The 27,593-nt window shown below is 46.8% G+C and overlaps 1 protein-coding gene across 5 annotated transcripts in view; it reads right to left on the bottom strand.

Moving 5' to 3' along the window:
• Window positions 1–27,593, bottom strand: part of LOXHD1 (lipoxygenase homology PLAT domains 1) — a 195,364-nt gene that overhangs the window by 141,018 nt on the left and 26,753 nt on the right. For 4 of the 5 annotated variants that reach the window (XR_014556163.1, XM_083702543.1, XM_083702545.1 and 1 more), the window contains exons 3-7: window positions 21,115–21,195; window positions 18,836–19,020; window positions 9,869–9,967; window positions 6,901–7,049; window positions 3,701–3,824 (exon numbers count right to left, since the gene is read on the bottom strand). Coding sequence is in view for 4 of the 5 variants with exons in the window: in XM_083702543.1 (XP_083558669.1) it covers window positions 3,701–3,824; window positions 6,901–7,049; window positions 9,869–9,967; window positions 18,836–19,020; window positions 21,115–21,195 (638 nt within the window). In the remaining variant the exon portion in view is untranslated. The remainder of the gene's footprint in view (window positions 1–3,700; window positions 3,825–6,900; window positions 7,050–9,868; window positions 9,968–18,835; window positions 19,021–21,114; window positions 21,196–27,593) is intronic. The other variant, XM_083702544.1, reaches the window with a different exon arrangement.

Genomic DNA, 27,593 nt, shown 5'->3' with positions numbered 1-27,593 from the left:
GCAGTTGGTAAAGCACTGGATGAATGTGATCCCACGGCAAGGACCCCATAAGGAGCCTCGCCGCAGCATTCTGCAGACAGACAATTGTGGGTAAAAGCAGGTTGCAGAGTCAGGATTGGCACCCACGAGTCGGGGAAGGAAGATACGGTTTGCTCATTTCCACCCGCCAAGCCAAGAATCCAAAGCATAAAACCGATGGGTGTGGAGCACACCGGCAGCAGCTTGTCCACCCGTTGCTCAAATCAATTATTAAGCCATTCCGAAAGGGCGCCTCACACGACGGAGGCTGTGACTCCGTTAGAAGAAGCCTGGATAAAGCAGCAGCCGCCCCCAGCATGCCCGCTGCTTGCCCGGATGCCTTAAGGCCTGGAATATTATTTGATGGCCTGTTTCCCCCCCCCCCCGCCCTTCCCCCCCCCCGGGGGCAGGAAGCCCTGGGTGGCCTTCAGAGCATCAGCAACCTTTGTGGAAAGGATGTCCTGAAGGCATCTTTGAAAGAGCAAACTTTGCCTTCTCAGCTTAACGGCAAAATGTCGAGGAGAAAGTGTTGAGTACAGATCCTATCAGGTTCTGATCTGGCAGGAAAAATCCTGCTCTCCGTCCCCTCGAGAATGGGCTAGAATTCCTCCATTTTGCCAGTTTCCTTATGAAATTGAAACAGGGCTGCCACCGGGCATCTTGGGCGGTGGCTGCAGGGTTAAAGAAGAGGCCACGCACCTCCGTAATCTTAAAACCTGCTGCAAAATGAGCATCAAAAGCTCCCACAGCAAATACCAGGGCATTCACTTGGTGCCCTTGTAGTTTTTCTATTTCAGAAGCCTGTTCTGTAAAGCCACTTCCACCTTGCAAAGGAGGTGGTGTTGCGGGCGTCACGCAGCCTCCATGTGATTGGGGGAATCCCTGGCCTCGTCACCCCCTGGCCAGCCAATCGGCTGGCTCGGGGGACGTGACCTGCTCCATTTAATGCAGGCACAGCTGGGGATCTCCCTCTTTTGCCGCCTCCAGCTGTTCCAGTTTCCCACCCTCCCACCCTTTAATATTTTTGTTCCTTGACCTAGCTATGGACCTCGGTTGGTCGCCATTGAGGGGCCTGATAGGAATTTTCCCACTTGGCAAATTGGCACCAGCCACTTGGTTTTCGCCTACCTGGTAGCAAAACGTCACAACTTTCTTGGTATTGGTGGTTAGGCATTGGTATTGCTCTGTAGATGGAAGAGGGGAGGAAGTGCTATCACCTGCCCCACATATTGAAGGGTAGTCCGATAAAGGATCCTGAGAGGCATGGCCCTGTCTGAAGCCTATGGAGCTGAGGACCTAAGGCACGCCCCCGAGTGGTGACCCCGGGGGAGTTCCTAGCTGATGTGCATCAGCAGGACTCCCCCTACTGGTGGTTAACCCTTCCTGGACTTCAAGCGGACGGGCTGAAGCTGGATATAGTCTGTTAGGACCAATGCCTAAGCCAATACCGCTCATCACCTGTAACCAAAAAAGTTGTGTCCTTATTTAGCCCATTAACCTTAATAATTGTGTCATGTGTCTTTATTTCCACTGGGGGGAGGCGGGAATTTATCGCACAACTTTCAAAACAGGAACAGCTGGCAGGGGTGTGTGGAGTCACAGACCTGGCTCCCAAACCCAGCAGAGCATAGCTACATTCACTACCACCCTGCCCTTGCTGCCACCCTGCCCCAACCCTCGCGACCCCAATATATGGCAGCAATGCCAGTTGTAGACCAGCTCCAGGGCTTTGCCCCTCCCCAACAGCTGTTCTTGCTTCAAACCTGCCGATCCGGCTGCCTGGACCACCGAAATCAAATTTACCTAGCAGAGTCGTTCGTGCTCCAGGTTCCATCACTGCCCTAGGACAAGTCACGAACTACCTCTTGCTTATTTTATTTCTTATTTATTTATTGCATTTATACATAGCTGTCAACCTTCCCTTTTTTACGGGAAATTCCCTTATTCCAGCGCCATTTCCCGCCGCTTCCTGCTGCTATCCCGGATTGTTACATTCCCGTAGACTGTCCCCGGGACAGGTGAGGCTGCTGATACCCTTATTTTCAAATCTGAAAGTTGACAGCTATGCATTTATATCCCACCTTTTCCTCCAGGGAGCTCAAGGTGGTTAGGCTGAGAGTAAATGACTGGTCCCCAAGTTCACCTAGTCAGCATGATGGCCAAGTGGGAAATTGAACCCTGGTCTCTGTCAGGCCCTAGTCCAATGCTCTAACCACTACACCACACTGGCTCTTCTCACAGTACATAGCTGAACTGTGAAATCTGCTCCCCAAGGATGCAGTTGGTGGCCATAAATTTTGTGTCCCCCCCCCATAATTTTTATCAAATTTTCTGTTTTACATTTTAGAATATTCACTTAAACAACCTTAAAATATCAATGACTTCCTTCTTCTCTTTCCATGGTTCATTTTGCATAACATAAATCCCCGCATATTTTAAATAAACTAAACCATTCAGTATTCCGTGATTACATCCATCAAAACCTATTTACACAGTTGAATTTATCTTAACACTGCTCATGTTTTCAAATATGCACAATTTCCCCCCGTATATTCAATAAACATAGTCCAATCTTCTTTAAAAGTATGTTCTTCTTGTTCTCTTATTCTATATTTAGGTCTGCAAGCCATAAATTTTGAAGGCTTTAAAGGGGGATTATATCAATTATATCAATTAACAGAGGAAAATCATTCTCCTAAGCTCCCATGTTTCCAAAATACCGCCTTTCAATGCAATGGCAGCTGGTCCACCAACCTCAGTCAGCCTTTAGCCAGACCTCAGTTGCCTGCTGTCTTGCTTATATCCTGTCTGCTTCTTCCCCCTTAGTGTTGCCCTTGTAGAACAAGGATGGAAGAGGATGGAGAGGGAACTAAAATCAGTTGGATTTACCTGTCTTTAGCTCTAGCGCCACCTACTGTTGGCCTCCCTGTTTTCCACCCAACCAGTCCCAATGGGCCCCACATTTAAAAGATGCGATACACAATGCTGTGTGGATCTAATGTGAGAAAGCTATAGTCAAGGACCCCACACCTAAAGGCAGAAGTCCCCTATGCTGCCCTCCACGTAACAGAAGGGTATTGTTATGTACTGGTTTGAATAGGATCCAACATGCTGCAGTCTGATTGGTCCTAGAACAATAGGATTCAGAATGCAGCAGTCTGATTGGTCCTAGAACAATAGGACCCAGAATGCAGCAGTCTGATTGGTCCACAGGAGCCACCCAATCCAGCTCCAGGTGGAAGTGAATCCGCAACCTGATTGGCCTACAGGAGAATCCCGGAATTAGCCAATCATGTAGGGCCCATTGTGTAAATAATGTATATAAAGCAGACATTCTGGGGGAACTTCCATTCCTCCACACCACTATGATCTGAATAAAGAGCATGAAATCCACTCTCTATTCCGAGTATATTTCAGGTATATTCCCTTGTTGTAGAGGAGAAGCCCTTGTTTCAGGGGTAGGCAGGAAATTATCCCCCACCTTTTTATAAAATGGGGAGATGCAGAGAGCACAGGCCGAAATGTTCATTTCAAGGAAGATGCCCAGTTGTGGATACGGAAGGAAGGTGTGTTTTTTCCTGTGCTTCTTCCCTTTTAGAAAAGCTGCATTTGTTCCCCTTTCCTGAATGATAAATATTTAGGCCAAGCCCAAAGGAGTATTTTTACCTGCAAATGCATTTACCTGTAGCCTCTGTTCCTCCCACTAGAATATCCCGCTGGATTTTCCCATCATCTTCATCCAGAGCAAACCAGCGGCCGCATGGGAAGTTGTAAATACATTTGTTGCCTATGTCCTCAATGATAACCTAGGGCGAGAACAGAGACTCATTTGAACAAGGAGAGGAAGACTGGTACAAGAAAGACACAGCATTTAATAAGGACGCCCAACAGCTTTTAGCTGGATTCATGGGAACAAACACACGGCCCATACTTTCCCTTTATTTATTGTTTCTTGAGTTTGTACCCCACCCATTCTCTGCAAAGAACCGCCACCCCCAAGGGGGGGAAACAGATTCCCAACTGGAAAGCCATAGCAAGGCAAAAACATTCTAAAGACAATATTCCAGTTCATAACATCTAGAGCAGTGTTTCCCAACCGGTGTTCCGCGGCACACTAGTGTGCCGCGAGAAGTTGCCGGGTGTGCCGTGGGAGGGAGGCGGGCGAGTCGGGCTGCTTTAGCCCCGTGCTTGCTCTCCCAGCTGGAGAGGTGACGCGCGCCTATGGAGGCTCCTGCCATAGGCGCGCGTCACCTCTCCAGCGGGGAGAGGGTCGCGGGGGGCTGCTTTAGCACGGGGCTAAAGCAGCCCCCCGCGACCCTCTCCCCGCTGGAGAGGTGACGCGCGCCTATGGCAGGAGCCTCCATAGGCGCGCGTCACCTCTCCAGCTGGGAGAGCAAGCACGGGGCTAAAGCAGCTCCCCGCGACCCTCTCCCCGCTGGAGAGGTGACGCGCGCCTATGGCAGGAGCCTCCATAGGCGCGCGTCACCTCTCCAGCTGGGAGAGCACGCACGGGGCTAAAGCGCGACCGTCTCCCGGCTGGAGACGCGGGGCTGGGGCGGGGGAAGCCCGAGCTTCCCCCTCCCCCAGAACGGGACCCAGAGCTCTGGGAGCTTGCGGGGCTGGGGGAGGAGGAAGCCCTCCGCCAGCCTCCAAACCATGTCGGGAGACAGCGGGTGGGCGCGCTACGCCTCTCCCACTGTCTCCCGAGTTTGCGGGGCTGGCGACGGGGAGGAGCAGGCTTCTCCCCCCGCCAGCCTTCTAGCCAAGTCGGGGGACAGCGGGAAGGGCGCGCTACGCCTCTCCCGCTGTCGCCCGAGTTTGCGGGGCTGGCGACGGGGAAAAGCAGGCTTCTCCCCCCCCCGCCAGCCTTCTAACCAAGTCGGGGGACAGCGGGATGGCGGCGTTCCTTCGGAGGACGCCCCGTGCTCCGCGCTGGTGTTGGCCAGCCTTGCGCACCCGGGGGATCTCCCCCCAGGAGCGCAAGGCTTGCGGGCGGCGCAGAGCACGGGGCGCCCTTCGGAGGACGCCCCGTGCTCCGCGCTCGTGTTGGCAAGCCTTGCGCACCCGTGGGGGCGTGTGGGGTGCCCTGAAACAGAGGGTTCCCCATGCTGTGGACTGTAGCCTGCTGCCCGATGCGCGGGGCGCCCTGAAGCAGAGCGCCCCTCGCGCCAGGCAGACATGGGCCAGCCCCACAAGCTCGGGGGACAGCGGGGAGGCGCAGCACCGCCATCCCACTGTTCCCCGACCTGGTTTTGGGGGGGGGAAATAAAGGAAAAAGTTTTTTCCTTTATTTCCCCCCCCCAAAAAAAAGTAGGTGCGTCCTATGGGACGGAGCGTCCTAAAAATACGGTACTTACTATTTCATAATAAAGTAATTATAAAATACCGGTACTTTCTTTGTGTTTATTTGATGCCTATTAAAGAGAGTTACTTTATATATAGTCAATATAGGCACAGAGTTAATTTTTTAAACATTTTCTAATGGTGGTGTGCCTCGAGATTTTTTTCATGAAACAAGTGTGCCTTTGCCCAAAAAAAGGTTGGGAAACACTGATCTAGAGGTAGGTGATGGAACTGCCAGTATTCTTCAGCCACCAAATGTCTGGGTAAACAGCAATGTTTTGGGACCCTCCTGAAAGTTAATCATGATGGAGAGAGGTGCACCTCGCTAGGGAGGGTGTTCCACAAGCGGGGAACCACCACCGAAAAGGCCTTGTCAACAAAAGCACTATGCTTTTGCCTGAGACTAATTGTGGGGAAGGTTTGTATTTTGTAATTTGTAAGGAAGGTTGTGGGGAACCACAACCTTCCTTACAAAAATAGAGAGAGCGTGTTGATTTTCAGGGGGGGGGGGTCAGATGACTGGGTGGCAGCACTGCTAGTGGTCAAGGTGGGTTCAGTCCCACCTTGAGGTAGTTCTGGAAAAGACCTGTTTCTGAGATCCCAGAGAACTGTTGCGAGTCCATATACCGTATTTTTTGCTCCATAAGACGCACTTTTTCCCTCCTAAAAAGTAAGGGGAAATGTGTGTGCATCTTGTGGAGCGAATGCAGGGGGGAGGCAGGCAGGAAAAGCCCCCTAGAGAAGAAGAAGAAGAAGAGTTTGGATTTGATATCCCGCCTTTCACTCCCTTTAAGGAGTCTCAAAGTGGCTAACATTCTCCTTTCCCTTCCTCCCCCACAACAAACACTCTGTGGGGCGAGTAGGGCTGAGAGACTTCAAAGAAGCGTGACTGGCCCAAGGTCACCCAGCAACTGCATGTGGAGGAGCGGAGACGCGAACCCAGTTCCCCAGATTATGAGACTACCGCTCTTAACCACTACACTACACTGGCTCTCCAGAGCTGCACACAAGCTCCACGTGGCTCTTGCAGGCTTTTCCCCAGGCTGCGTCAGTCCCTTCTCCCTCCTCATAGAAAAGCCCGCAGGAGCCGCAAGCTCCTTAAAGGGTGTGTGGCTCCTATGGGCTTTTGCAGGAGTTGGAGGAATTTCCATAGCCCCATGCAGCCTCTCACGGCCGGAGAGGCTGTGCGTGGCTAAAGAAGCCAAGACAGTGAGCGGGATCCATCCCACTGGCTGTCTTGGCTTCTGCCATAGCCTCACGCAGCCTCTCCTGGCCGGAGGAGCTGTGCATGGCTAAAGAGGAAGCGAAGACAGCCAGCGGGATAGATCCCGCTCGCTGTCTTGGCTTCTTTGCTCTGGGGGGAATAATATTTTTTTCCTTGATTTCCCCCTGTAAAAACTAGGTGCGTCTTGTGGTCCGGTGCGTCCTATAGAGCGAAAAATACGGTAAATCTGTAAGGAGCTAGATGGACCTACTGGCTGACATTCTACAAGGCAGCATCCTACGTCCGTAGAGAACAATCAGCTCATCTGCACAAACCTTGGACAAGAACCACCCGGCAGAGCCGCCCTTGTTGTTGTGGCCTATGGTGATCTTCCTCAACTTTCCCAGGTTGGGAGCGTCAAGGGTAAACTTGTCTTCCGCACCTTTCTCAAAATTGTCCTTGTCGTTGTCCAGCCTCCGCTCTCCTGAGAAGCAAATGACATGGAAAGGAAAAGGCAAACAGGTGAGGAACTGTTCAGTGCAGGAATGCATGTGTCAGAGATTTCAGCTGGGAGATTCGGGGTCTGGGGCATGCGCCTCATCTAGGCCCTTGCATGTGGTCAGCCATCGGAGCCATTTCCAGGCACAAGTGCAACAGGAGCATGCAAATCTGTGGGAATGTTCAGGGAGGCAGGAGAGAATATGTTTAATTATAGCCTTTCCAACTTGTGTTAACAAGTTCTACAATTTAGCAGAGTAACATTTCCCCTTTTTAAACTTGGGCATCCACAATAATGGCAGGACACGGGTGGCGATGTGGGTTAAACCACAGAGTCTACGACTTGCCGATCGGAAGGTCGGCGGTTCAAATCCCCGCGACGGGGTGGGCTCCCGTTTCTCGGTCCCAGCTCCTGCCAACCTAGCAGTTCGAAAGAACGTCAAAGTGCAAGTAGATAAATAGGTACCACTCTGGCGGGAAAGTAAATGGTGTTTCCGTGCTCTGCTCTGGTTCGCCAGAAGCGGCTTAGTCATGCTGGCCACATGACCCGGAAGCTGTACGCCGGCTCCCTCGGCCAATAAAGCGAGATGAGCGCCGCAACCCCAGAGTCGGCCACGGCTGGACCTAATGGTCAGGGGTCCCTTTACCTTTACCTGCAATAATATAACTGTGGAGGCTGGGCACCCCAGAGAGAAGCAGTTTGGCTCCCCCCTCCACACCTGACCAGAAAGGCACCCTTATGGGGGGGCTTGGACACAGAAGCAGTCTCTCATCATTTAAACAATTAAACTAAATCCATCAACTAAAAATTACAGTTGGTGAAAGGCAATTCTTTAACCTGTAAGGGCACATTGCAAATCAATGGAGCTGCAAATGGACTGCATAATTTGCACACTTTGAGAGTGGGGGCTATTTTGGTTCTGCTGTGTCTTACAGGCCATGAACAAGGATAGCCTAACTGTGAGGGGTAGCTTTCATTTATTAAGCCACAAACAACTTCTTCTTCTTCTTCTTCTTCTTCTTCTTATTATTATTATTATTATTATTATTATTATTATTATTATCCTACACTTTTCTTCAGCATCTCAAAGAGGCGTCTGCCTTGAGGTACGCCAATATGCAAAATGCAAAATGCATGTAAATTTAATTGATAGATTCATTAATCAATAAACTGCTAAAATGTACGTGCTTAATCAAGTACAATTATTTAATCTGTTGAGAGAGACCAAGTAATTTGCCTCGATAGTTGTTTAATACAGGGCTGAAACGTGCTGTGGAGGGGGGAAAAAACAATTTCTGAAAAATTCCAGGAGGACAGCTGCACTCCTCGTGATGAGCGAAACTTGGCTCTGCGTACTCAACTCACTTGCGTTGCATGCCAATCTGGTTGCATCAATCAGCTCTGAGCACCTCACAGGCATTGCAGTGCTGGGAAGTGCAGGAACTGAGAAACAGGGAGTGGGCGGAAAAGTTTTGTGTTTGTTATCCTTTTATCCCACCCTTCCTCCAAGGACAGGTAGATAACTTTTCTTCCCACCTGAGGCCCACATTCCTTTCTGGGCCACAGGCTTGCTGGGGCCACAGGCCAGTGGTAGGCGGGGCCAGAGGCAAAAGTGGGAGGAACAATGAATGCAAATTTACCTTTATGCAGCAGACGAGCTCCTAGGCACACACAAGCACACACCTTTCTATCCAGGAAACCTAGAGTTCAAGGGCATATTCCAGCCAGGCAAAAACACTCAAGGGAAGTGCAAAGCAGAGCTGGTGAAGGGCATCCCCTTGGGAGATGGGGTGTGGCTGGGGTGGGGGGTGATTTGAGGGTTTCCTGAGGGTCGGACAGAGAGGTTTGGAGGGCTGCATTTGGCCCACTGGATTAAAGTTCACCTCCCCTGCCCACGAAACGTAGGGTGGCATGCAAAGTAAGCTCTCGCTCGCTCACACACACACAATACATATCAAGACTGTTAGAATTCCTGCTCCATGATTGCAGTCATGGGATTGTTGTCTTTCACATGATGGTGTATGTTTTGACTCCACAGAGTGGGAAGTGACAGAGACAGGATGTTTGTGTTACTGTGTTCCGTGAAGTGGGACTATTGTTCTTTTTCTCTTTGCTGTCTGATTCTAGAGAGAGAGGGAGCCACGTTGCAGTGCTCCGTGTGTGTTAATATGTAAATAAAGTAGATTAGCCAAAATGCTGAGTAGCTGGGGTCTGTTACGCAACTGCGCAAACTCTGCAGATCCCTAAGTGTGCCAGTGTCGGTTGGCATCGGTCGCTGTGATGTTCGGGCAGAAGAAAGCTTTTGAAGCTCCCAAACGATCAATCAACGAGGAGGGAGGGAACATGCCAGTCGGGCATGTGTCTCTACCAGGGTCCTACTCGAGTGTAGGCTGAAATCCTGACATAGACAACATCCCTGCAAGTTATACTAGGCTAACAGATGGTGATTATCTATCCAGTGAGCTTTATGGCAGAGTGGGCATCTGAACCCAAGTCCCTCTGCTCCTAGTCCAAACACTGTGCCAGCGTTTCTCAGACTTTGGTTGCCTGCTGTTGTGGGACTACAACTCCCATCATCCCTGACCACTGAGCTGCTAGCTAGGGATGATGGGAGTTGTAGTCCAACAACAGCTGGAGACCCAAGTTTGAGAAACGCTGCGTGTAACCACTATGCTAGCTCCCAGGAATATCCCCAGCAGCAACACCCCTGTCTCAGAAAAGCATATTGGGGGTGTGGATTATTTCATTGTTCATCTGTTTGGTTTGCTGCAGACCAAAGGAAACAAATCCTCGCGATATCCTACCTGTGTCTCCATTTTGGCCAAAAAGGTTAATAAAAACATCTGCATCTGTTCCACTGCCACTTAGATCTCCTGTAAAAACTTTGACCACATATTTGTTCACTGCAAAGAGAGAGAGAGCAAAAACACACAACCTCGTTAACAGGGATACAGATTATTAGATGCATAATGAGTTGGAACTGCAACAAAATGTTGCAGTATGGGGTGATGATCTTCAGGGATGCAGCTCCTCCATTCCATTCCCCTACCCTGATTATATATATTTTTACTCCAACAGTACCAGTTAGCACTCCCCGGCCAAACTGCACTCATCTGGTCGTGTTTTGAAGTTCCTTACTGGCATTAAAAAGAAAAAAAAAATATTTCTTTGTTATTTGGTAAACCTCAGGATTCCCTCAAGTCAGCTGATACCTCCATCTTGTGCATCAATAATGCGCCTTTCAGAACCTGGAGAGATGGCCCAGGTGTTGGAAAAGGTTATTTATGTCTGCTACTACCACAGCTCGCGTTTTGGTAGCCCAAAAATGGAAAAGGAGAGACTAAAGTCCCACTAAAGAAGATTGTCAACTTAAATTGATGGAATATGTGCAGCTTGCGGACCTAATGTATAGCGTAAGAGAAGAAGAACATCATACGTTTAAAGAAGATTGGAATATGTTTATTGAATATATGGAGGGAAATTGTGTTTATTTGAAAACGTGGGCAGCATTAAGATAAATTCAACAGTGTGAATAAGTTTTGATGGATGTAATAATGGAATGCAGAATGGTTTAGTTTATATAAAATATGCAGGGATTTATGTTGTGCAAAATGAACCATGGAAAGAGAGGAAGGGGAGTCATTGATATTTTAAGGTTGTTTAAGTGAATATTCCAAAATGTAAAACAGAAAATTTAGATTTATTTTTTAAAAAAACTTGGAGAGATGGCTATTAATAAAGATGATGACAATGATTAAAGCAGCCTGAGGCAAGACGAAAAACTCGTTCATATGTTAGTGGCTTACTCGTGAACAATAGATCCATTACTCAATGCAAAGATAGCCATCATTTGTACATTCTCTAGACTCCAGCCTAGAGCTGGAACAGCCCAACTTTGCATGAATTTCCAGAATCCATTATAATGTTCTAATCATCCAGTTCCTATGCAATATTTTTCTTTACAGCACTGAACTTTCCTTTCACTTTCAGTCATATCCACAACTGAGCGACCTTTTGGCTTTGGCCCAGCCGCTTCATCAGCTCTGAATCTACTTGTACTTGTCCTCCGCTCTTCTTCAGTAGCATGTTGGATGCCTTCCGACCTGAGGGGCTCATCTTCCAGCGTCAAAACTTTTATATGCCTGTTGCCTTTGTCCATGGAGTTTTCTTGGCAGGGATACTGGAGTGGCTTGCCGGTTCCTGCTCCAGGTGGATCACGTTTGGTCAAAACTCTCCAGCATGACCTGTCCATCTTGGGTGACACTGCATGGCATAGCCCATAGCTTCTCTGAGTTATTCAAGCCCCTGTCACCACGGCAAGGCAGTGATGGACTGCAAAAAGATCAAACCTATCCATTCTGAAGGAAATCAGCCCTGAGTGATCACTGGAAGGACAGATCCTGAAGCTGAGGCTCCAATACTTTGGCCACCTCATGAGAAGAGAAAGCTCCCTGGAAAAGACCCTGATGTTGGGAAAGATGGAGGGTACAAGGAGAAGGTGATGACAGAGAATGAGATGGTTGGACAGTGTTTGACCAAAGTGCGGAAGGCAGTGGAAGACAGGAGTGCCTGGCCTGCTCTGGTCCATGGGGTCACGAAGAGTCGGACATGACTAAACGACTAAACAACAACAATCATCCAGTAGTAATGACTTCACAGGAACGGGAGGAGATACAGATACTCAGCCTCACCTCTAAAAAATGGTCTTCCTCTTCAGGTGTTCTGGCAATAGATGAGATGGCTACAAGCAAGTTGTGAGAAGGAACCATGGGTGAAAGCACTCTGGAAGTTCAGTGATGCATTGCACTAGTTCTAACCACCCCTTTTGGACAATTCCCATAACACAGTGTGTCTGCTCCCTCTGCTGGTTACAAACACATTGGCCAGGAAATGAACAGGAAAATTTCATCAAAGTCTTAATAAAGAAAGACACTGAGCAACGATTATATGCAATCACATGATAGGATGATGAGGGCTGTTCTAAAGAGTCAAACGAATTTGATTGGTTCAGTGTGATGCTATTGGGTTGCAAATGTGAAGACTGCTGCAATCCCTCGATCGGTGAATAGAAATCCTGTATGTATTCTGGAAGTGTATAAAAAACACACACCATTGCTTCGGATGTGGTTCTTCACAGCCTCCTCATTATTGTTGAGGCTGCCTCCTATGTGTATTTTTATTTCAATATTTCACCTGGAGCCTCCATCTTTCTCTTTGGGGTTCCTGGGAGGGATGCTTCCAGTCTAGAGACCCCTTTAAATTTCTCCAGCAGCGCCAGGCATGGAGACTACATGTCTGTAAGAAGGAACAGTGGAAGAGCGAGGCACGTAATTCTTGTGCCTGGAAGGGCTGTGTGAATTTCTCTGCTTCCCTCGGAAGACCTGTTTAGTGGCATCATTGACTAAATCTGGCAGGAAGGAGAGGCTAATTAAGCTTGGACTGGTTCCTAGTTTCACAAGCACCCCAACATATTGGCAACCAGAAAGAAGCAGCGGCAGCAGCAGAAAAGAGTCGAAATGCAAACAGATGGAGAAGACTGATTCGCCAGGAATCACATCCAACTACATGTCTAGGGATCTGCAAAGTATCTTTGTCCCTTCAGCACGCCACAGATTTGTTTTTCGGATTCTTGCAAACAGAAATGGAAGGAAAGGAGAGAGTAATTGCCGCAGGTGAGTGGAACCACTTTCAGCTCAAAGGCCAGATTCAAATCTGGAGAGTTCTCCAGGGGCCGCATTCTGGTGATGGGCGGAGCCAACAGCTAAAATGGGTGGAGCTAAAGGCCACTGAAGAGAAAGTAAAGCAGCTAAGCAAAAAAAAAAAAAAAAAAAGCTCAGCTAAGCACAACTAAGAAATTATATATTTTTACTCATTTTCTGTACATCTTCTGTACGTTTGCATTCAATTCCTCCTTAGCCTTAGGGGCAACTGCAAATAAAATAAGTAAAATTCGCATAAAATATATAAAATGGAGTCTCAACCTGAGGGCCGTGGAAAGTGTGGGAAGTGGACAGCCAATCAAAATGATTGACAGGTGACATCAAATTATGTCATGTGATTGGTGAGAGGGCAGAGTTTCCTAGAAAAGGGGCCTGGTAGATTGAATTGAGGCCCACAGTCCAGTGCTGAATTACTGTCCCCCTTTAAAGGTAGCTGTTGCCATCATATGGCCTGGTTGACGCAAGATGAATGACGGTTCCCTTTTAACCATAGTGATAAGAATGCCAGCAACTGGTATTCAGAAGCATTGTGGCTAGTAGCACCCATAGCCCTATCTTCCATGAATTCATCCAACCCTCATTTTTTACTATATACTTTTTGTCTTATAGATAAACCATAGATAAAGAGCATAAAGAGATACTGTTATAGCAGCTTGAAAGCAGCGTAAGGTCGGACATTGTTGTTGAACTTGTTCAAAACATGGAAAACAATACCCATTTTTCCATATACCTGTTGGGCTGGTTGATATGTTATTATTTTATAATACGTTAGCTTAATCCTTGTTACTATGCACCAAATTTTCTCATTCCATTCAGATAGAGTAGGAGTTATCATTTCCCCTCGCCTTTTAGTTATTATAATCTTAGCAGCCGTTATAAAGCTGAAAGCGATTTCTCGATTCTTTTCTGAAACAACCTATTCTAGAAAACCAAGCAGCGATATTTTAGCTTCCAAGGGTATATGATATCCTAACATGGCAGAGATATTAACCTGAACCAATTTCCAGAATATTTCTATCTGAGAACAGTTCCAAGAGATGCGTATGAAATCTGCCTTATTTAATCCACATCTTCAACATTTATTGTTGGCGTTTAGTCATTTAGTCGTTTAGTCGTTTAGTCGTGTCCGACTCTTCGTGACCCCATGGACCAGAGCACGCCAGGCACTCCTGTCTTCCACTGCCTCCCGCAGTTTGGTCAAACTCATGCTGGTAGCTTCAAGAACACTGTCCAACCACCTCGTCCTCTGTCGTCCCCTTCTCCTTGTGCCCTCCATCTTTCCCAACATCAGGGTCTTTTCCGGGGAGTCTTCTCTTCTCATGAGGTAGCCAAAGTATTGGAGCCTCAGCTTCATGATCTGTCCTTCCAGGGAGCACTCAGGGCTGATTTCCTTCAGAATGGAGAGGTTTGATCTTCTTGCAGTCCATGGGACTCTCAAGAGTCTCCTCCAGCACCAGAATTCAAAAGCATCAATTCTTCGGTGATCAGCCTTCTTTATGGTCCAGCTCTCACTTCCATACATCACTACTGGGAAAACCATAGCTTTAACTATACGGACTTTTGTTGGCAACGTGGCATTTACCTGGTCCTTTTAAAGCCGTCCAAGTTGCTTGCCATCACTGCCTCATGTGGCAGTGAGTTCCACAGTTTAACGACACGCTGCGTGATGAAGTGCTGTCCTGAACCTCCCAACATTCAGCTTGGTAGGGCCACAGGTTTTGAGTTTCTGTATCCACTTTCCCCATAAATCATTTTACAAACGTTGATAAGGATGGCAGCTTTAAGTAACGAAGCAACGAGTCCTGGCTTTTCACGCTCACTGCCGTTCCACATAGCCCCAAAGCCTTTCTGCACATTTGAGCTCACATTTTCTGGAGGTATTTGCTAAAGATGCAGCTCTCTGAAAACAGGGCTTTAGAAATTGGAAGCCCTTTTGCCTTCAAACCAGGCAAGGCATTGAATTTGCTGCCTCCATCCACTGGGCATGTTCAAAGCCATGCGGTTCTCCAACTCCAGCTTGTCAGTTTGGCAAGACCTGCTCAGTGCAAATCAGCCCAGCTGCTAGATGCCTTGCATGGATTAGATGGATGGAAATCAGCAAATGTGAACTCAACCAAAAGACAGCCGGAGCTCATAGAGACAGATCCTTCGCAAACTTCAGCCAACCCACTGTATAATCCTTGCTTATGCTGGATCATAAATTGTGCACTATTGCCCAGCTTTCCAATGCAACCTTCTGCATAGTTGTTTATGCAGGTCCTGAAAGACCTACACTGGCTCCCAGGATGTTTCTGAGCATAATTCAAAGTGTTGGTGCTGACCTTTAAAGCCCTAAACGGTCTCGGTCCATAGCTGTCAACCTTCCCTTTTTTTGCGGGAAATTCCCTTATTCCAGCGCCATTTCCCACTGCCTCCTGCTGCTATCCCAGATTGTTAGATATCCCGTAGACTGTCCCCAGGACAGGTGAGGCTGCTGATCCCTTATTTTCAAATCTGAAAGTTGACAGCTATGCCTCAGTCCTGTATACCTGAAGGAGCGTCTCCGCCCCCATCGTTCATCCTGGACACTGAGGTCCAGCACTGAGGGCCTTCTGGTGGTTCCCTCACTGCGAGAAGTGAGGTTACAGGGAACCAGGCAGAGGGCCTTCTCAGTAGTGGCGCTATGGTTTTCCCAGTAGTGATGTATGGAAGTGAGAGCTGGACGATAAAGAAGGCTGATCACCGACGAATTGATGCTTTTGAATTATGGTCCTGGAGGAGACTCTAGAGAGTCCCATGGACTGCAAGAAGATCAAACCTCTCCATTCTGAAGGAAATCAGCCCTGAGCGCTCACTGGAAGGACAGATCCTGAAGCTGAGGCTCCAATACTCTGGCCACCTCATGAGAAGAGAAGACACCCTGGAAAAGACCCTGATGTTGGGAAAGATGGAGGGTACAAGGAGAAGGGGATGACAGAGGACGTGATGGCTGGACAGTGTTCTTGAAGCTACCAGCATGAGTTTAATCAAACTGCAGGAAGCAGTGGAAGACAAGAGTGCCTGGCGTGCTCTGGTCCATGGGGTCATGAAGAGTCGGACACGACTAAATGACTAAACAACAACAATAGGGGTGAGAATAATCTCTGGCATATAGAAACTGGCAAAATCAGTGGGGCAGCTGGCATCAAATGTCACCCCTTCTCCATGACAAACAAGCATATTACAGCAAGGAACACGGAAAGAAGTTTCTGCTTCTTGCCAGTAAGAGGGAAACCTAACGTTTTTCTCACTTTTGCCCCACCCCGCAAAAAACCCAACCCACCCTCCCATTAACAATGCAATAATTGTTAATCAGATAGGTACTTGATGTTTGGCTAGATTTGTTTGGTTTTATTTAATTGGAGTATACTGAGTTGCCGAAAAAGGTCCGTATAGTTAAAGCTATGGTTTTCCCAGTAGTGATGTATGGAAGTGAGAGCTGGACCATAAAGAAGGCTGATCACCGAAGAATGGATGCTTTTGAGTTATGGTGCTGGAGGAGACTCTTGAGAGTCCCATGGACTGCAAGAAGATCAAACCTCTCCATTCTTAAGGAAATCAGCCCTGAGTGCTCACTGGAAGAACAGATCCTGAAGCTGAGGCTCCAATACTTTGGCCACCTCATGAGAAGAGAAGACTCCCTGCCAAAGACCTTGATGTTGGGAAAGATGGAGGGCACAAGGAGAAGGGGATGACAGAGGACGTGATGGTTGGACAGTGTTCTCGAAGCTACCAACATGAGTTTGATGAAGCTGCGGGAGGCAGTGGAAGACAGGAGTGCCTGGCGTGCTCTGGTCCATGGGGTCATGAAGAGTCGGATATGACTAAACAACAACAACGAGTTGCCAAAACTGTAAGTGTAATGTTTTAATGTATCATATATTTTGATGTTAGCCGCCCTGAGCCCGGTTCTGGCCGGGGAGGGTGATATAAATAAAAAAAATTATTATTCTTTATTATTATTATTTGCTTGGCTGTGGTGCTTCTTCATTCTAATCAGCCCTTGTAATATAACAACTGCCCAACCATCAGATTTGTGTTCCTTTCCAGGAAGAGTCTAGTCTCTTTCTGATGTGGGAAAAGCTACTCCAAGTTCATCTCCGTTGAACTGACCTTTTAGCCAGCAGAGATGAACTATGATTGACCTAAGTGTTGCGGGCTCCATTTTCACAAGTCTTTGACACCAGGGGGAGGTGGACTCCCTGCTCGTATTACATATACCTATGTAACATGCTCCACATGGTAAGATTGCCGGTGTTGCTTGTGAGCCAACTGCCTGGTTTGCGGCAAGTAAAATGATGGCAAACTTCACGCTGGATTATTGCTCATTGCCTTTCACTGGGAATTGCTAGGAGCTGCAGTTCTGTAAAGGGAAGGAGAGCATTTCCAAAAACGATATCCGCAGCATCCTCCACAGCAAAGCTAAAATTCCCAGGATTCTTTGGGGGAAGCCAGGAGTGTTTCACTGGTTTGGAAGGGATGCAAGTGTTTGTAATGCGTATATCCTTGGAGGAAACCACAGAAAAAAACAATTCCTGAAGAAGCGCGATTGGACACACATTTGCTCCGAACAGAGTGCCTTCCCCTGATCAACCATCTCAGAACCTACAACCAGCAAGGGAGGTCACTGGGGGCTTACCTGGTTGGCGGTAACTCATGGCAGGGCCTTCTTGGTGGTGGCTCCCTGCTTGTGGAATGCCTTCCCTAATGAGTTGCACCAGTCTCCCTCACTGTTAACATTTAGGAGAAAAATGCAAAACAGTCCTGCTGACCTAGGCTGAAGGTCCTGTCCCTGGTAACCCATAAATTATTAGTTTGAGTATGGTTGCTTTTAGGAATTTTAAAATGTTTTTATATAGTTGTTTTTAGTATTTTAAAATAATTTTTATTGGAATTTTATTTACAACATAATATAACCCCCCCACCCCACCAATACACAACCCACCCTCATTATACGTGAACATAACATACAGTGAGCATAACATACAACAATACAAACAACGAAATAAAAGACTTCCTTTATCCTGTTCCTGGCCTCCTTATTTACTTCTTATAAACTGTTTCCTTTATGAATAATTTTTCTAATTGTAACTTAAATACCCACAACGTCTCAGGCAGACATTAATCGAAACAAGTCCAGGTATGTATTTTAGGGCACTGTTTTGTGAAGTATTCTCTGCATTTTCCCCATGCTTTTTGAAACTCTTGTCTAGTGTGATCTCTAGTTGCCTCTGTTAATCTAGCCAGTTTGATATACTCTAACAGTTTGCCTTGTCATTCCTTTTTTGTTGGCACAGTTTCTTTTTTTCCAGTTTTTAGCAATTAGGATCCTTGCCTCTCCTGTGGCACAGAGTTGTTTTTAACTTGTTTTAGAAGTTTAAATTGTACGGTCTTAGTATTGGCATGTTTGCTGCCCTGAGATCCTTTGGAGGAAGGGTGGGATATAAATCTGAGGAGGAGGGCGACCCCGCAGCAGAAGCCCAACCATACCTCGGTCCAGTATACCTGAAGAAGCATCTCCACCTCCATCGTTCTGCCTGGACACTAAGGTCCAGCTCCGAGGGCGTTCTGGCAGCTCCCTCTCTGCGAGAAGCCAAGATACAGGGAACCAGGCAGAGGGCCTTCTTGGTAGTGGCACCCGCCCTGTGGAACGCCCTCCCACCAAATGTCAAAGAGAAAAACAACTAACAAACATTTAGAAGACATCTGAAGGCAGCCCTGTTTAGGGAAGCTTTAAATGTTTAATAGGTTATTGTATTTTAGTGTTTTGTTGGAAGCCGCCCAGAGTGGCTGGGGAAACCCAGCCAGATGTGTGGGGTATAAATAAATTATTATTATTATTATTATTATTATTATTATTATTATTATTATTATTGCTCTCCCTTGCCTTCTGTAAATTTCTTGACGGCGTCATTGCCCCAAGACTTAAATCATTACCACATTCTTTCACTTTTTCCACCAGCAGCCTCAGCTGCCCCCATTTCGATGCTGTTCTGCACAGTCGTAAGCGCAGCCTGTTGCGAAATGACATACCTTTGGGAACATCCATGGGGTTAAGGCTACCGATAAGATCTCTGACATAGAGTCCGTCACCCTCATCCTTGCTCAGCCAATTGTTGCACGGGAAGTAGAAGCGGAGGTGAGGCCTATTCATGTCCGTCACTATCACACGATCCAGAAACCAGCTGGCGTTCATCCCTGTGTTGTCGTGTTCAATTCTGTAGCACAAATCAGAACAAGACTCAGGTTTGGGGGGGGGGGGGTTGCCGCACCTTCATGTTTAATGTAAGAGTAGGGAGGGCTGAATTTTTCAACAGTAGGGAGGGCTGAATTTTTCAACTTTCAGATTCCCAAAATGAGGGGTGCTAAAAAAAATTGTAACATGACTTGCGAATTCAAAAGATGCATTGGTTAAATTGATATAATTTAGCTTTGCTTGGTAAATAACAACATTAAAAATAATTGATATTTTCATTTTTCTGCGTAATTCCAATAGTTTTAAACTCATCTTGGCAAAAGGTTTTTGTGAAAAGGTGTATGTAAAATTGCATAAAAATCATTAACAAGGATTGCCAAGTATTGCAGTTATATTATATATTAATATTATTTTTATCATTTCATATATATATTTCATGTTGTAACATGAATCAAGTTCAGCTCCATTGAGAAACTGGGGTTCTTCTTTATAACAATGGTCTGATTTGATTAGTTTCCTAATCTCTTGATTTAAACACAACTCTTAAGCTCATTAAAACGGTTTGACCCAGTCATACACTCTCCAAGAGCAGGTGGCTATTCTCACATTACAGAATCACCAAATGATGAGCTATTTGCTCACATATATGATATTGTGGTGCCATTATAGGGGAAAGGCAGTAGCTGAGTTTTAGAGCACCTGCTGTGGGTGTAAAAAGGTAAAGGTAAATGGACCCCTAACCATTAGGTCCAGTCATGGCCGACTCTGGGGTTGCGGTGCTCATCTCGCTTTATTGGCCAAGGGAGCCGGCATACAGCTTCCGGGTCATGTGGCCAGCATGACTAAGCCGTGAACCAGAGCAGCACACGGAAATTCCGTTTACCTTCCCGCCAGAGTGGTACCTATTTATCTACTTGCACTGGCATGCTTTCGAACTGCTAGGTTGGCAGAAGCAGGGACCGAGCATCGGGAGCTCACTCCATTGCGGGGATTCGAACCGCCGACCTTCTGATCGGCAAGTCCTAGGCTCTGTGGTTTAACCCACAGTGCCACCCGCATCCCACTGTGGATGTAGAAGGCCCCAAATTCAATCCTCAGCATCTCTAGAGCCAGCAGAGATCCCTATCTGCAACTCTGGACAGCTGCTGCTGCCGATCAGAGAAAACAATACAGAGTCAGATGGACCGATGGTGTTCCTTGGTTTAAGGCCCCTTCCTAAATTTCTATATTCCAAGTGATGCCTTTTATGTGCTCAGATAGCTTATCCCTGGGGACAGCACAGAATGTGGGAATTTCAAGTCAAGAATTTGGGGCTGAGTGGGGATTTGGGGTGGGGCCCTGTGCTAGGACGTCTGCTTGTGCGCTGCGGCTTTCGTCCCTTCTTCTCCCTTGGGTGTCCCCCAAAATTGGATTGGAGGCGTTTGGAAGAAGCAGGGCATGGGGAGAGGAGAGTAATCGTTTTATCTAGCAAGCAGTGCCAGATTTACATATAAGCTAAACAACCTATAACAAGGGGGAAAAACTGGATGTACATTTCCAAAATATAAGATAAAAAACAAATGAAATAAAACCTACATACAGCAACAGTGGCAAATGGCTTTAGATACCTATTAGGTCCATAAATTACCATATGGCATATATTCAACACAAGAAAACTGACAATTTGTTGCTGACAAAGGGCAGCTGGACATATAAAGGGCCCCATTACCTTCAGTAGCTTGGGACCTCATCAAACCTAAATCCAGCCCTGCACCTTATTGCTGAAAGCCCATGAATTTGTCTGATAAGACCATGGGTAGGAAAACTAAGGTCCAGGGGCTGGATGCGGCCCAATAGCCTTCTCAATCTGGCCAGCAGACGGTCTGGGAATCAGCATGTTTTTACATGAGTAGAATGTGTCCTTTTATTTAAAATGCATCTCTGGGTTATTTATGGGGCATAGGAATTCGTTCATTTATTTATTTTTTTCAAAATATAGTCCGGCCCCCCACAAGGTCTGAGGGACAGTGGACCGGCCCCCTGCTGAAAAAGTCTGCTGACCCCTGGATAAGACTATGTGGTTCAGGGGAACCCAATATTCTGTGTCTCCATATTGTGGTAAGTTCCTCTACCGTACCTTATTTTTCTGATTGTCCCAACGTTGTTGGTTCTCACTCGAAACACATCCGTTTTGCTCCTTTCAAAGGCAGAGCTGCTCCTGAAATATACACATGCCCCCAGAGAGAACAATTATTGAAAAGAAAGGGTTAACAGTGACCGTTACAGATGGTCTGCACATGCATTTGCACCACTCAGCTGACACATCACCTGATAATTTGAACCTAAGTGTGGGGGGGGGGCTCCCAATATCTATTGTAATGCACAGCGGTGGCCATGAAGCCTCTGGCTCCTAATGGCTGAGTTGGTGGGAGGCATCAGAATGTCCATGAACATTCCAAGGCTGAGAAAATGAAAGAGGCAGCACGGAATTCTCACAGTCAGTCTCCCTTGAGGGAAGTGAGGGGTCATTTTGGCTGGGACAGACACCTCAGACTGAGGGTCACGCTGGGCGCATCTTGTGCTTCTCCCAGTGTTTTGGTTTCTTAAATTGAAAGATAACATTGGAGGACGCCGCCAAGAGGACTACTGACAACCAAAGAGTGCTGGCAACAAACCAGAGTAGCTGGTCTTACTGGGGAGAGAAGCAGGAAGCAAGGAACAGTGAAGGCAGGGAATTTAAGAAAGAGAAGAGCAGGGGGAAGTTGGCACTAGGGGGGAAACGTTGATCCCATGTTCTCAAAAGTTCCACGATATGCAGAAACTAGGATCAGCTTGCTTCGTGAAGAAGTGGTGCTGCTATTACCTTTTCGTGGGTATGCATGGAAATCTAAGGTGTAGGACAAAACTCTTACTTTGGAGAGTTCATGTCACAGGTGAGATTTGAACCAGGGAACATCCTTAACATCTGCTCAGTCTCTTCCATTGCAACCCTATTCATGCCTTCTCAGTAGTAAGTTCTATTGTTTTTACTCCCAGATAATTGTACACAGAATTGCAGCCTTAGGTAGAGGCACTGAGTTGTGCCCAACATGGAGGGGGGGTGTCAAACGTGTGTGATGTCACACGCATGCTGCCGCCACCCCCCAACCCAGCCAGGCTGACTCGGCCCACCATCCTCCAGCCACCGCCAACTGCCTTGCCTTTATGAAGACGCTTCTCCCTGCTGCATTCCCAGTGGAGGACATGTCAGGGTGAAGACGCTTTCTCCCTAGTGGAGATCGCCAGCGCACCAAAACCACCTCATAGGGCTGTTGTGAGGATAAAGTGGAGAGGGGGAAGAGAACTATGTAAAAGGTAAAGGACCCCTGGACGGTTAAGTCCAGTCAAAGGCGACTATGGGGTTGCGGCGCTCATCTCGCTTTCAGGCCAAGGGCACCGGTGTTTGTCCACAGACAGCTTTCTGGGTCATGTGGCTGGCAGGACTAAACTGCTTCTGGCACAACAGAACACTGTGACGGAAACCAGAGTGCCGTTTATCTTCCCACCCCAGTGGTACCTATTTATCTACTCGCACTGGCATGTTTTCAAATTGCTAGGTTGACAGGAGCTGGGACAGAGCAACGGGAGCTCACTCCGTCACGGGGATTCGAACCGCCGACCTTCTGATCAGCAAGCCTAAGAGGCTCAGTGGGCTTCTTGGAGGAAGGGGGGAAATAAATGCAATCAATCAATCAATTCTAAGCCTCACTGGATCGCAGGCCTAGACAGGACACACAGATGTCATTCAGACTGACTTGCCCCCACCCCAACCTATAAAAATATAGATGCAACAGAAGCAGGAAGTGAAATCTACTCTGGAATGGATGTTTCTTGTCTTTGATGACACACGGAGACATGCAAATTCCTGTATGTTTATGTGGGGAACGGGGAACCTATGGCAAAGACGTTTCACGTGACTTCAGCATGCCTTGTGGTGACCATTCTGTGAAGTGCGTTGCCGAAATGCAGAGGTGACGTTGCCATGCACCAGTGTGGCAGCACACAGTGGTGAAAGGGAAAGAAGCAGAAAGCCTTGTGGCAACCAGAAAGGTGCCACCTTTGAGGAAATGCATGGCATTTTGTGCAATCGGTGCCGTGGAGCGAAACAGGGGGTCTCAAATGTCATGCACTCTGCAAGGCGTATCATCCGTCAGCGCTCCGAAAACAGCCCGCCGGGGAGATGCATGAGATTCCATCCTTTTGCCATATTCCATCAACAGTGTGACAAATTTGGAGCGGGGCGTAGGCTTCGTGCTCTCTCGCCACCCTTGCTGTTGAATCAGTTATTACCGTCAAATGTAAGCTGGAGCTAACAGGCAGGAATAAATTCCTTCTGGTTTTGCCTGTGAAGCTTGTTCTGTTCTGTTTTTGAGGAGACCACAGGGAAGAGAAGAACGGGAATTGGGAAGCCCTGCAAAGCAATTACGCTGCAGCGAGATTTCTGACAGGGGTGACGCATTGTCAGCATATAACACCTGTGCTCAGAGATCAACGCCAGTTGCTGATTTCCTCCCAGGTTAATTTCAAGGTGTTGCTATTAGTATAAAGGTAAAGGGACCCCTGACCGTTAGGGTCCAGTCACGGACGACTCTGGGGTTGTGGCACTCATCTAGTTTTATTGGCTGAGGGAGCCAGCGTACAGCTTCCGGGTCATGTGGCCAGCAGGACTAAGCTGCTTCTGGTGAAGCAGAGCTGCGCACGGAAACGCCATTTACCTTCCCGCCGGAGTGGTACCTATTTATCTACTTGCACTTTGACGTGCTTTCCAACTGCTACGTTGGCAGGAGCAGGGACCGAGCAACGGGAGCTCACCCCGTTGCAGGGATTCGAACCACCAACCTTCTGATCGGCAAGTCCCAGGCTCTGTGGTTTAACCCACAGTGCCACCCGCGTCCCTCTGCTATTAGTATACAAAGCCCTTAATAATTTGGGACCAGATTACCTACGCGATCGCCTTGCCACATATTTGCCTGCTCAAGTGCGGAATTGGCACTGCTGCAGGTGACACATAATACCCCTTCCACATTTGTAAAAACTCCATCATGTCGTGTGACAGCACACACACTTTGGAACTCCCTGCCTATTGAGACCAAGAAGGTGCCTTCCTCTGTTCAGTGCCTGCTAAAAACATTCTTGGTTATACAAGCCTTTACCCCTGATGTTTAGAAACACTGGTGTGAATTTTAAACTGTTTTAGTATTTTAACTGCTTGTATGCTTTAATGTAATTGTTTGCTGGTTTTATGGTTGATCTTTGTCTAAACTACTTTCAGGGTTGTTTTTTTACAATCAAACGGTGCATAAATACATCAAACAGGGTATTCATTTAACAAGAATTTTAAAAGGTCAAATGAGAAGCTGTTTTGGAAGAATGGCAAGCTATTTTTGTGACATTTGGCAAGGTAAGGTGGAATGCAGTTGCAGGTTTAAGTCAGGAGAGAGTTAATTTCAAATGCTGAACAAGATGGCTCATTCTGGGGTCATAAATGAAACTAACTGGGAAGAGATTTGGGAGATGCATGAGAAAGTATTTTTCAACATGGCAAAATAAAACAAAAACTCCTTTCAGTGATTGCTTAAAACCTTTTTTCTTTTTCTCTGCTTTGACAAGCCTATGTAGAATGCTGGCATACATTTTAATCTCCCTTTTTTTTTGCTTACTGTTTATTTTAATCATCTTTGGGATGTTTTTAACTGTCTTTCACTGATAATTCTAGTGTGTTTGTTTGTTTTTGTACACCTCTTAGAGGTTTTTATTACAATCAAGCAGTATGTAAATGGTGCAAAATAAATAAATGAAAATAAGAAACATGTTGTTATGGCCGCTGTTGTGCAGCTGGAGTGTGTGTGGATGAATCTGTCATTTTATCTCAGGCCCCACCTGCAGTAGACATTTAAAGCAGTATTATGCCACTTTAAGAATCATGGCCCCCCGCAAAGCATCATGGGAACTGTAGTTTGTTAAGGCTGATGAGTGTTCTTATCCTCTATTCCTCTCACAGAGTTTTAGTTTACAGAGTGGGTTTAACAGTGAGTTCCTCTTTCCAGAGAATTCTGGGAATTAGGAGAATTTTGGGTCTCCTTACAACTCTCGTCACCCTTAACAAACTGCAAATCCATGATAGTTTAAAATGGTAACATATTGCTTTAAATGTCTGGTGCAAATATGGTCTCAATTTCTCATTTTTCCCATCTTCAGTCCTCCGCATCTCTGCAGCAATTTATTATTTTGCAGAAGAAAAACCCTCATGAAAATTCATCAGCAAATTTCTCCTAATAAACCCATTCTTGTATGCAGTTTTGAATAATATGCACATTTTTGCAAGCAATTCCCCCTGAATTAATTAATTCTGTATGTTGTTTTCACTAATATGTGCACTTTTGTACACAACGTTTGGTTGAAGAACAGTTACGCAACATTCACAAAAATGCAATGTTTAAAGCATAGCCATGTTTGACCTCATACATTCGTTTGAAGAGTGTGAATTCGGCGGTTTCTCATTGAATTGAACACAAAACTAAATTTCTATCCCACCACCAGCTGGGGCTGATGGAAATGGTGGTCTAAAACATCTACAGTGTACTAGGAGCCAACTTGGTGCACTGAATGTGTTTGAGTATTCTGAAATCATCTCCAAGTTGTTTCTCTCAAATATGGCAAAGAGGCCTGAAATTTCATGCATTTCCTTTACCATTCCCATATTATTTGTCTTTATAGGGTTTTCGTGTTTGAGTTGCTTCACTGGAGAAAGAAGGTCTTTTGAGGGGGAAACTTAAAAGAGTTTCAGGTACCTCTTGTCAGCACTGTAGACATGGAGAAAATGTGGCGTTATGGTATGAAATTAACATTTTCGGTGATACATTGACATCCACAGGAAAGCAATCAAGCATCATACAGAACCTGGTGCGACACAAGAAGGGGAGCCTAAGAGTGCAATCCTTGCCATGGCTACTCATAAGTAAGTCCTAGTGGATTCAAGGGGGTTTACTCCCAGTAAATGAGGTTAGGATTGTCCTTTAAGCCAATCCTTTACCCACTTATCTGGGACTAAGCCTCATAAGACTCCGTGTGACTTCCTTCTGAGTACACACCAGTAGGATTGTACTGTTGATCATTTTCCGTTCAGACTATGGGGCCATTAAGAAAACAAACCGCTTTGTAGAACATCTGAACGTTGTACCAGCCATGTTCCTTGTTGCAGGCTGCATTTTAAGGGCTGTCACATGAAGATGGAGCAAGCTTGTTTCTCCTGCTCCCAACCAATGGATTCTAGTTACAAGAAGTAGGGCTTCCATACGTCTGGATTTCCCTGGACATTACAGGGATTTCAAAGGCCGAAGCATAGCTGTCAACTTTTCCCTTTTCTTGCGAGGAATGCTATTCGGAATAAGGGAATTTCCCTTAAAAAGGGGGGAAAGGTGACAGCTATGGACCGAAGGGGGAAATTTCTAGAAGGCAGCATTTTGTCCTGGACAATTGGGGGGGGGGGTTTCCTTAAAAGCTTAACAACTTTTGGGATGTCCTGGTTTTTACTTTTCGAAATACAGTGGTACCTCAGGTTAAGTACTTAATTGGTTCTGGAAGTCTGTACTTAACCTGAATCGTTCTTAACCTGAAGCAGACTTTCCCATTAAAAAGAATGGAAAGTGGATTGATCCGTTCCAGACGATGAAAAAACACCCCCTAAAACAGCAAGTTAACACGAATTTTACTGTTTCACGAGACCATTGATCCATAAAATGAAGGCAGTAATCAATGTACTGTACTATAAAATAAATAAGACAGTATCACTGTTTGGAGGGGGCTCCAAACAATCGGCTTGGCTCCCTGCATTCGTGGAGGCCTCAGAGAGCTCCTGCGGCTGGAGCCCAGTCGCAGAGCTTCTGCAGGCCCCGTGGATGCCAGGGCTTGGCTTCTGACATCCGTGGAGCCCTGCAGGCACCGTGGATGTCAGGGCTTGGCTCCCTGCATTCGCAGAGGCCTCAGAGAGCTCCGTAGGCCCCGCTGATGTCCGGGTTTGCCTCCAGGCAGTGGCGAGGCCTCCAAGAGCTTGGACAACTAACTTCTGGATTACAATCATTCGTAACCCGAAAAAAGTAAGTTGAAGCATTCATAACCCGAGGTACCACTGTATGGCAACCCTACCAGAAAGGAGATTCCGACTCAACACCAGGAAGAACTTTCTGATGGTAAGAGCTGTTTGACAGTGGAACAGACTCCCAGAAGAGATGGTGGTTTCTCCTTCCTTGGAGGTTTTTAAGCAGAGGTTGGATGGCCATCTGTCATGGATGCTTTAGCTGAGATTCCTGCATTGCAGGGCGTTGGACTAGATGACCCTCAGAACCCCTCCCAACTCCACAATTCTATGATTCTATAAATTACCCACCCCTCTTTTTCATTAATGATGTCATTCATTAATGACATCTTCTGATTCAGAACCATAGGGGCTCAGTCACCCTAGTTTTTGATTCACACAGTAGATTTCCTTCTACTGGTCCACAATAGAAAGTGTCCTTTCATACTGCATCACGGTGTGGGACGCTGGTTTGACATCAACTGATAGGAAGTGCCTACAGA

This window comes from Podarcis gaigeae (genome assembly GCF_964106915.1).
Source record: "Podarcis gaigeae genome assembly, chromosome: 11".
In the NCBI taxonomy this organism is placed as follows: Eukaryota; Metazoa; Chordata; class Lepidosauria; order Squamata; family Lacertidae; genus Podarcis; species Podarcis gaigeae.
The sequence above is the reverse complement of the archived record's forward strand: the minus strand, read 5'-3'. Positions and strand labels throughout refer to the sequence as shown.